This window comes from Hordeum vulgare, chromosome 7H, assembly GCF_904849725.1.
Source record: "Hordeum vulgare subsp. vulgare chromosome 7H, MorexV3_pseudomolecules_assembly, whole genome shotgun sequence".
Taxonomy (NCBI): Eukaryota; Viridiplantae; Streptophyta; class Magnoliopsida; order Poales; family Poaceae; genus Hordeum; species Hordeum vulgare.
Window position 1 is genome coordinate 372,814,994 of NC_058524.1, and position 11,325 is coordinate 372,826,318.

At 44.8% G+C, this 11,325-nt stretch overlaps 1 protein-coding gene across 1 annotated transcript; it reads right to left on the reverse strand.

Annotated features, from left to right (window-relative positions):
- Positions 1–7,390: 7,390 nt before the first annotated feature.
- On the reverse strand, positions 7,391–10,529 carry LOC123408589 (tobamovirus multiplication protein 2A-like). The gene is made up of 6 exons (XM_045101664.1): positions 10,005–10,529; positions 9,461–9,560; positions 9,011–9,091; positions 8,827–8,931; positions 7,897–8,094; positions 7,391–7,815 (listed from the first exon to the last, which is right to left on the reverse strand). The coding sequence occupies exons 1-6, from the start codon at positions 10,241–10,243 to the stop codon at positions 7,729–7,731; spliced, it is 810 nt and encodes a 269-aa protein (XP_044957599.1). The 5' UTR covers positions 10,244–10,529; the 3' UTR covers positions 7,391–7,728.
- Between the last annotated feature and the right edge of the window lie 796 nt (positions 10,530–11,325).

Sequence of the window (11,325 nt, forward strand, 5' to 3'; positions counted from 1 at the left end):
ACCAAACACGCAAATGCATACGATCAAACCCAAGGACTCACGGGAAGATACCACAACACAACTCTAGACACAAATAAAATAACATCAGCTTCATATTACAAGCCAGGGGCCTCGAGGGCTAGAATACGAAAGCTCGATAAACACACGAGTCAGCGGAAGCAACAAATATCTGAGTACAGACATAAAACAACAAGGGGTGCCTTAGAGAAGGCTAGCACAAAAGATACAACGATCGAACGAGGCGAGGCCTCCTGCCTGGGAACCTCCTAACTACTCCTGATCATCAGCGGCCTCCACGTAGTAGTAGGCACCGTCGGGGTAGCAGTCGTCGGCGGCGGGGACCTCCATCTCCTGGGCTCCATCATCTGGTCGCAGCAAACGGATCAAGGGAACAAGGGGGGAGCAAAGCAGCGGTGAGTACTCATCCAAAGTACTCGCAAGTCTTACATCAGAACTATTCTAATTATGCATCAGTATCAAAGAAGGGGGTTATGTGTGGACTGACTGTAGCAATGCGAGAATAGAGAGAGAAGGCCTAGTCCTATCGAAGACTAGCATCTTCAGGGTCTTGCAGCAATAGACGAGAGTAGAACAGGGGTAAAACATTAATAGTCATATTGTTGCAGCAATATTAAAGTGAGGTCACACCTAAAGATCCTCCCTCGACTCCCTGCGAGGAAGCAATCCCGAGGCAAACTAATTCCAGTTAAGTAAAAATTGTAGTTGTAAAAGATCGGGGCACAACTCCAAGTCGTCCTGTAACCGTGGACACGGCTATCCGAATAGTTAATTTTCATCCCTGCAGGGGTGCACCACATGTCCCGTCACGCTCGATAACACTCTGGCCGGACATACTTTTCTGGGTCCTGCCCGGCCTCGGAATATCGACACGTCGCAGCCCCACCTAAGACTAATCAGAGAGGCCAGCCCGCCGGTCTAAATCCTAAGCACAAAGGGTTCATGGGCCCAGTTCCCCTTCACGCTCCTGCACGTGGCGTGGGCGGCCGACGTCAGTCCTAGCAACCCTTAATCACAAGCGCGATGCATCTCGGGACCACTCGGGCGCGTGCCGCTACATTGCTGGCATCTGAAAAGCTTCGGCTGATACCGCGACGCCGAGTACCCATAATTCTTCCCACGTAGCCGGTTAGTGCGAAAAGGTCTCCGACCAACCCAGATCAAATACCCAAATCCATTAGCATTTTAATTAGGCCAGCAACACAGTCTCACGGGAATCCACCCGTCTTACAACTAATCACCAATGATCCCAGTAACATGGTCGAGTAACTGTGTGGTTGTAACATCGGGGGGAATCCGAGGTATCACCCTCATTGGATTCCGAACGATGTACCCGTCAAGGTGGGCTTAGAGTAATCACCCTCGAGGGTCCCACACTTGAGGGGTTGCACGACAGAGACGTCATCGGGAATGGTGAAAGAGGAATCACCCACGATAACCACGACCGACTAGCTATACTACAGAGATATCATCAGGAGTACTTAGTGAGGTGTCACCCTCGGTACCCGATAGTATCTCTGTAGCGTCGTACAACAAGGGGGGGTGAATGTGCTGTGTCGGGTCTGGCTCGTCGATCAGAGATCGAGATTTTGAAAACAAGCGGGGCAACTGATCTACGGGGTCAGAGGGGATGACTGCTCCACCTATACTAAGCATATTAAAGGTACAGGACTGAAAGTAGCAGTTCATCAAAAACAGGCTATGCATCAGATATAGGAGCTAACTACAACAGTAGCAAAATACTAATGCAAGCAGTAGGAAGAAAGACATAGGCGATATAGGAATGATCAAGGGGAGTTTGCTTGCCTTGCTGCTCTGCGGCAAAGGACTGATCGGCAGGGTCGTAGATGTACCCGGCAGCAACGTCAGTCTCGGGGTCTACCGGTAAGAAGAGGGGGAAGAAACAATAAATAATAGCACCGATGCAACACAAAGCATGACATGGCAAGATGCAGGCTAGACATGAGCTAACGCAGCAACATCCGTCATAGACGGGTCGGAAGAATATCTGACGATATTTTCCCGGGTCTCGGGCTACTACCGGTTATACTGGAAATGATGAAAAAGTTCCATGTGTGCTATGCTAGGGACGCGTGACAGACGAACGGGGCGTGTATCCGGGTTCGTCTCGATCTGCTGATCAACTTTCATGTTGAAAATATTTTGATCTGACTTACGGATTATTTAATATTAATTTTAAAGTTTTATTAATTATTTAGGAATTAAAAACAGATTTAGCTATTTTAATAAAATCCCATTATGACATCATCACGATGTCATGCTGGTATCAACATTTGACCGGTCAACTGACCAGCGGGTCCCGAACGTCATAGGCACAAGTTTTATTTAAGATTAAATATTATTTAATCAGATTAATTTAATGAGGGAGCCACGTGGCATTCTCTCATTATGTTAATTAATTATTCTAATTAACAGATTAACTTATATATTTATTTAACTAATTCATTAACTCATTAATTAATTATTATATCTATTTATTTATTTATTTAATAAAAACATATATTGCTATTATTTATATTTTAATTTCCATTTTCTTCAAAGCGAGTGTGGGGCCTCCCTGTAAGTGGGTATGGAGGTATGGCCCCACCGGTAAGTGACATAGGCCATATACTCAATATTTTCCATAGATATAAACATGCAAATATCGTATTCCTCCAATATTTATATACGCAATACATACATAAATACGGGTATCAAATACATACATACATACGGAATACAACATTTGTTTTTATTTACTTTTCTCTCTCAACACTCATCTCTCTCTCTCTCTGTTAACAGACACAGAACAACTCTGTGCTAACTCCACCTAGAAGAACCAAAAGTTCAATCCTTCCTACCGGAGTCTACCGTCGACGGATCGGGGTCCCGTTTGCCGGAACGGAACCGGGGCGGCGAGGAGAACGACATGGTGGGAGGAGCCCGAGGAGGGGCTCACCGACGTTGACGGGAGGGGCCGGTGAAGCCGGAGTTCGCGGGAAGGGGCGGAGGAGACGGCGTGGTTCCGGTGGTGAAGGGGACGGTGATGATGGTGATGACGCGCCGGCGAGGGGGAGCCGGACGGATCCGGCGAGGTGGAGATGTCTCCCTGCCCGGTCCCTCCTGGACCGAGCGGGAGAAGGCCGACGGGGGCGGCGGGTGGTAGGCCGGCGAGGTTGGAGGGCCGAGGTGGTGCTGGTGGCCGGCGCGGTGGAGGTGGGGGGGCTCGCCGGCCGGGAGAGGGGAGGGGCCGCCGGGGGAGGAGGAGGCCGTGAGGGGGGGCGCCGGGGGAGGAGGAGGCCGTGAGGGGGGGGGCGCCGGGGGAAGAGGGTCGGTGGAGGGAGGAGGCCGTGGGGGCTCGCCGGCCGGGAGGAGGGATCTGGGGGCGACGGGAGTTACGGGAGAGGAGGGCGAGGCGACGTGGGAGAGGAGGGGGATCTGGCGTCGTGGGAGGGAGAGATGTGTCGGTGGGGTGGGGGAGAGGACCGAGAGAGGGGGTTCTCGTGGGGGAGGGTTACGGGAGAGAGAGAGAGCATGGGTGGGTGGGGCAGTGCGTCGGTGGGGGTGGGGCCGAGGGGGAGCATGGGGGGCGCTGGCGGCGCTCGGTGGGAGGAGGGAGTAGCGAGGGGGGGTGGCCTGCCGCCAGGGGGGGCTCTAGGGTTTGGGTGGGGGCGATTTGGGGGCCTGGCCGGTTGGGCCTCTTGGCCTAGCTGGGCCAGGGGGTGGGGGGGTTGCTTTTTCCTTCTTTTTTTTCGTTTTGTTTTATTTTGCCTTTTCCCTTTTCTATTATTTCTTTCTTTCATTATTTATTTTACTATTTGATTTTTCTTTTTAAATACTTTCTTTTATTATACTTTCTTTTACAATTTATTATACATACTTTTAATTCTCTCTTTCATATACATATTCTTTTAATACTTGTAATGAACTGATAAAGTACTTTCCTTTTGTTTTCAAATTTTGAATCCGGATAGGCTTGAATCAACGCGGGTCTGAGATGGAAATTCGATGACGTGGCATCATTAGCGGGTGATCACTGTAGCTTAATTACAATAATTACTGTAGCAAAAGTTGAGGATGTCACACTAGGCATGGCAGTCCTGCTAAGAATTAAACAACGTGAGCGTGTTAAAGTTTCCTGGTTAAAGGATAATCTATCTAGCTCAAAAATGCTATTCATTAAGGCCAACTCACGTACAAGGAAAAGCACGATCCACTCAATGTTGGACCCTCTTGGAACGATTCTAAGTGATCACATGAGCATCCTCAGTGCAGTTAGCGACCATTTCTCCGCGGTTCTAGGAAACCCGAGCGATACTACAAAATCTTTCTGCTTAGAGTTCCTCCAAATTGCTCCTGCAAACCTTCAGCTTAAGCAAAACTTCTCTTTGGAAGAAATTAAAAATGCAATTTGGGACATGCCAACGGACAAAGTGCCTCGACCCGACGGCTTCTCAGGCGCGTCTTATCGAGCATGTTGGGATGTTATAAAAGATGACATGTTAGTTGTCTTCCAACAGCTATCCAGCCTCAATGCTCGATCTCTTCACAAGATCAATGATGCTCTGATTGTGCCGATTCCCAAGAAAAGAGACCCAATTCGGATCGCAGATTACAAACCAATTAGTTTGATTCACAGCCTCATGAAACTAGTCATGAAAGTTCTTGCAAGGCGACTGGCGCCTCGTCTAGTCTCAAAATGCCAGAGCGCATTCATGAGCGGACCAAGCATCCAGGAAAATTTCCTCTATGTAGAGAGCCTAAAAAAACACTACCACTAGGCATGTTTGCCATCGGTCCTGCTCAAGCTAGACCTGGTAAAGGCTTTTGACTCCCTATCCTGGCCATACATTCTAGACTGCTTGAAAGCTATGGGTTTTGGACAACGCTGGTGTGCTTGGATCGCCTTGATATTATCCTCATCATCGTCATTGGTTATGGTCAACAGTGTGCCAACTCCACGAATTTGGCACAAATGTGGAGTCCGACAAGGAGACCCAATATCGTCGTTCCTCTTCGTCATCGCCATGGAACCCCTCCATAGGATTTTCAACATGGCAACCGAACAGGGCCGTCTATCACACCTTCGGGGACGGGCATCAATAGTGAGAACATCACTTTATGCTGATGACTTGGCGCTTTTTGTGAACTCGTTGCAAGAGGACATGAGAATGGTAGGATACATCCTACAATTATTCCAAGAGGCAACTAGCCTACGAAGCAATTTTGCAAAGAGTGTTGCGCTACCAATTCGTTGTGACGGCATCGACCTCCAACAAGTGTTTCTACCACTAGGTGTCCTAATTAGCACCTTCCCCTGTACCTACCTTGGGATGACGTTGTCCATCAAGAAACTTCAGAAGATTCATACCTTAACAGCATGTCCAAGTTTGACAACAAAATGGCGGGATGGAAAGGCAAACTAATGTCCAAGGGAGATAGGCTATTACTCGCAAGAGTGGTCCTGCTATCTTTACTGGTTTACATGCTCTCATCGCATAAACCTCCAAAGTGGCTCCTGAAATGGTTTGACTAGCGCACTAGAGCTTGGTTTTGGTGTGGTGAAGGCAAATGCAATGGAGGGCAATGCAGGGTGAGATGGGAGGTCATCTGTTGCCCCAAGCAGCTGGGAGGTCTCGGACTGCATGACTTGGAAAAATTTGCGCGTGCGCTCAGATTGAGGTGGATTTGGCTAAGATGGACCGACACAAGAATTCTGATTGTTGGCGCAGGGGGACCCTGTGATGATAAGGATTTCACGATATTTGCCGGCGCTACAAAAGTGAGCATTGGAGACGGAAAAACTGCACTATTCTGGAAGGATGTCTGGCTTCACGGGATGGCGCCAAGGGATATTGCACCAACGTTGTTTTAGGGATCATCTAGGAAAGGAAGAACCATCCATGATGCACTATTACAGGATAACTGGCTTCATGATCTGGAGCGCCATTGGAGTGATGATATGGTTGATGAACTTGTTCAGCTCTCCGCTATGTTGGAACAAACACAATCGAGCCGAGCAGAGAACGATTCCATCACATGGAAGTTGACAACTGACGGAACATACACTGCCAGGTCAGCCTATCACTTCCAGTTCGAGGGTATGACCAATTATAAACTTTACCACTCTATATGGCGGACTTAGGCGCCTCCCAAGTGCAAGATTTTCCTATGGATGGCCATGCAAAACAAAATTCTCACTGCGGACGTGCTGCTTCCGAGAGGATGGGATAATAATTACTTCTGCCCATTATGCATCCGCTGTCTGGAGACGACCACCCATCTTCTCTGTGATTGCCTTTGGTCGAGGAAGGTCTCGGATGCCATGGCCGTCTCAGCAGGCCTACCATCCTTACGGCCAGCAACCTGGAACGCTGAGGGATCCCTCAATGAGTGGCTTGAGTCTCTAAGTCCTCATGACATGGACGAGGGACGAAGGAAAGGGGCAAAGACACTTGCAATGCTGGTATGTTGGGAACTTTTGCTCGAACGTAACCGTAGGATTTTTCACAAGGAGCTTTCAGTAGCAATGCTAATTAATCGAATAAGAGATGAAGCTGTCGCTTGGAAACTTGCACGATGCTCAATTCCTTTCGATCCGGGTTGAAACCGAACACTTGGCCCTCTAAGTTGCCTGGCAAAGCCGACAACAGTTGTATTTTACACTTCTTTACACATGGTTGTATTTTACACTTCTTTACACATGGTCTCTGATCACACACTGTAATTGACCATCAGCCTCTCCTCCTGTCTTACTAATTCCGGAAATTAGCATTCTGATCTGAACTTGTAATTCTGATCTATTTTAAATCCTGGAACTGTTTGACACACTAGAAATATCACTATACCACAAAAAGAATTCATGAAATTTTAAAAATGTTCGCGCAATTCTAATGTTCTTCAAGTTAAAAATGTTATTTTGTTTCAATTTTTGGCACAAATTAAATTTACTTTTCAGTTTTTTAAAAAATATTTGAAATTCTCTTCGGTTTTTTACAAAACTGTTCATGCTTTCAAAAAACTAACCGTCCACACTTTTGAAAAAAAAACTAAACCAGCAGGAGAAGCTATACTAATGGGCTGGTCCAATTCAACAAATACCGGCTAAATTCTCTTAAGATTCAAAATAGATCGGGATTATATAATCCGAACGTTTCAAAATTACAAATTTCATATAAAAAAGCTAATGAGAAAGCGGTTTATTTTTTAAGCTGCCAAAAGAACTGACCCTTTGTATAGCACTCTGACCGATTACATGGTTTGGGATTCCAGCCCGACTCAAACCATACAGACGTAACAGTTTTGGATGGCGCAAACGGCCAAACAAACACATCCTAGCTAAAACACAATACTCTACCTTGTGTAGGCGAAATAAACCCACGGGGCTCAAACGCGCTTCATTGCACAATGCAAATCGGTTCACAGATCGAAGTTCCATACAAGGTTCCATGGGAACGTGTACACAATAGAATGTCGTGTATGGCCAAAATTAAGTTCAATTATTGCAAAGACTCTACGATGCAGAGATTTCAGACTATGTAAATGAAAGAACTACGACGGGCGAATGCAAGGGCTCGCCACATCCAACACAACATGGAAATATCAGATCACCCAGCCACATGCTACATGCGAGTCCATGTTGCACAGCTGGCTGTGAATTCAGAGACCAGTACTGAATTGCATCGACCAAGCTTCAGAGGATTGCAAGCATCAGAGGATTGTGCATCTGTTTCTTTGTTCTGCGGGAGATATCGTGGCCTGTTGAAACCTGTTTGGATCAAAGGAATCCACCCCATACTGCCACAACACAAGAAGTTAAAAATAAAAGCATGTGCGCTAAGATAGTAGTAGTCGTAATAAGGATCAAAAGCGCTATACCTTGTCCCTCATTCTTTGGCTCCATGCATCGTTCCTGATTGGACGGTAGTCAAGATTGGGCACCCTGGGGTCGGTAACAGTTTGCTTATTCACCAACGGCTGACGGACTCCGGACCTCGGGCCAATGTACTCATCATCACTGTCATAATCATCTTGATTGCCTGACTGCACTATGAGGGCTACAGTGAACAGCAGTGCCTGCAAAGATGGTGTTAGTGAGGAACCATGGGATCTTTTAGCCTAGTGTTACTGATCTGGAGCATGAAATCTGGTTCCAGGATTCCACTTGTTCTGGTGGTTTTTATGTCAAATATATGGGAGAAACTTAAGTATGGCATGATGGGAGATGTGCACATTGAGTAAAAAAGATAAAAACAGCTGCCACTTTTTCATGAAATGCATACCCAGGGCTGCACATATTAGTATGGAATATACAGTGTGACAAATTAACAAGGCATCAGTAAGACCTGCCATTTTACGGATTACGACATATTCTGTTGATTTTTCTGACTACGCTAGCAAGCCTTGATATCAGCTAGTACCACGACATTTTTTTTGTTAGGACTTGTGATGATATCCTTTGCAGGTAAGCTGCAAAACATATTAAGAAATTGAAACTTGATGCGGAAAATCAGATGCTGTAGGTTTTTCGTCAGATGCATAGGATTGTTATCTAAACAACAGTATTACCATATCAGAAATTTATCTCTGCATAAGCTTAGGATTGTGTGACACACAATTACAAGCATATAAACAGAAGCATGGAGTGGGTTTCTGGTTCCCCAACTGTTAAAATAACAGTTGTTCTTTATTTAGATAAGATTTAATAGTATCACAATAACAAGTTACTTTATTGGAACAGATAATAAATCTAGGTTGTTTCACAGATGCTTCATCAAATTATACCAAAGGAAATTGTTCCGCTTTTACCTCAAACACAACAGCTCCAAGTGCGACCCATTTTGCAGTTCTCCAATTTTCTTTCAGGAAACTGTAGATCGTGTCAAAGTTACCAGTTTTATCAACTGGAATTACCTGCACAATAAAAATGATTAAACTCTAAGTTCCCAGAGAAACAATCATGAAAAACAAACAAGAGATGAGGCCTACTCACATCTTTCCAGCCATGGTCGAAGAAAATGAAGCATCCTGCAGCAAGCTCTACTAGTATGAACAAAATGATGAGGAATGAATACTTTTCTGAATGTCAAGGAAATCATAACATCCAGATTTGTTACCAATAGCATCCTAAATCAATCACACAATGTAAAGCAAAACATTTATATAAGACTGCATGTGATTTGTTTCTGAACTAATCATACTATGAATATCCAATAAAATTTTGTCTCATGTTACTTAATTAGCAATAATAATCCCATGTCGTATTCCATGTTTGATCTCCATGAGGACAAGAACTCATATAGATGTTTTTTTTATGATTGATACCTTGTTAAACAGTCGGGTATATAATTGTTTGGTAGTTCATACAAAATTGACATGCAACAAAACGAATAAAGAGTATCTCAAGAAATTATGTTAGTAACAATAATCTACTACTGGATACAGTGGATAAGCAGCATCCACTCCCGGTTGACGCTCCAGCACAACCGAAGATGGAGGTAATGAAGAGTATAACACCAACGCCTATAAATGCAAAAATAAACCTGCAGAGAACATAAAAAAGGTGGGAAAAGTAAGTAAGGAAAATCCATAATGCAAAACATTCTCAGTCCTTGGTTAAAAAACAAAGATATTCTCAGCCCTGCACGAGCACTTGCATATAAACTAACCCGTTCTATTACCTAATTATGACAATTCAATTCTCAATACGGAACGAAACGAAGATCCTATAGACGAGAACAATCATTGACATTATAAATACATAAACTAAGATCAGTACCAGGGTAAAGTACCCTCATTGCAGTGATAATTTTCTGCTGTAATCCGATTAAGTCTTTGAGAATAACAAGTTTCTGACAAGTACAATTATCTGGATACTGTACAAGTCTACAAGTATTTAAGGAAGGATGTGGAGTGTTAACTGTTAATCGCATAGTTCCATAACCACACCAAAGAATCCAAGCACAAGGAGATCAAGGACGACTCACCATGCGCTGATGAGCTTCTGCGAGGTCCCAACCGAGATAGACACGTCAATAAGAAGAAGCATCGGCCGCCCAAGCCGCACCAGGTCACCGCTTGGAGGCGGCGCCGGCGGCGACGGAGGCAGCAGCTGGAGCCAGAACACGAGCAGGTAGGCGCCGTAGCCCGCCATGGCCAGCCCGACAGCCATGAGGACGAGGTTGAGCAGCTTGAGGACGCATTCGAAGAAGCCCCTGCACGCCATGGCCAGATGGATCGGTTGAGCGGCCTCGCGCAGAGATTCAGACGGCGCCGGGCATCAACTCCGGACAGTAGCGGAGCGCCTTTGACCGACCCGGCTGCGGACCAACCTGCTTTTCTCGATGGATCCGGGATAGGAGAACTCGTGAGGGAGGGGGAGTCGAAATTACCGGCAGAGGACGCGAATGTTTGGTTCGTGCACCCGCGATTGATAAAGAAAGAATTACAGGAGGAAGTGGGCGCCGTGCGTTTCTTTTTCTCTCTCTCCGGGCCCCCCTCTCGGCCTCTCCCTCTCCTTCTCTCCTTGTCGTGTGACGGTCGAACGGAAACTTCTTATCGTGTACGCCCCTAGTCGCCTTAAATAAACTACTGTGATCTGTGAACCTCTATTCTTAAATAGCTACAACACATTAGCTTATTTTTTTCTCCATGCAATAATGCAACATCATCAAGTCATGTATGTAGTCATAAGTTACTTTTTTCATTAATCTCTTCATGCAAAACATACCACCTCATGCATTATTTTTTACAGGAAATTAAATCATGTAAGAAAGTTTTATATTTGTTTTTTTACATTAACTTTAGTTTTCTACCACTTATTTATACATTCTTAACAAGGTTCCCGCCATAACGTGCAGGGCATCGTCTAGTACTACTAGTAAAGGTGTTCGTGCGTTGTAACGGAAGAATACGTGAAAATTTTATGAATCGTTATTCGCCGGATCAAGAAATTGTCAACACATAATTTAGGAATAATTGAGCCTAACATTGAAGGTAGGTTTACAAATAAGTTCATGTTCAAATATTTCATCAAACTTCTGAAAGAAATCAAGAAAATATGAATTCAAATAAATTTGTATCACTTTTTTTACTAATGCTAGATATATTATAGTTCATGTTGAGCCTAGCTATAGGATTTCTAATACCTATCTTTCAAACATTGAACATTGAGTTATCATCCACAATTTATACTTACAAGGGGTTAACTTGATAAAATATATAGGTAACATTTAAATGTGATTATAAATACATAAAAGTATTGTTACAATTTTTTGACATTTTAAAAATTATTGTTTGCGCCCTGTA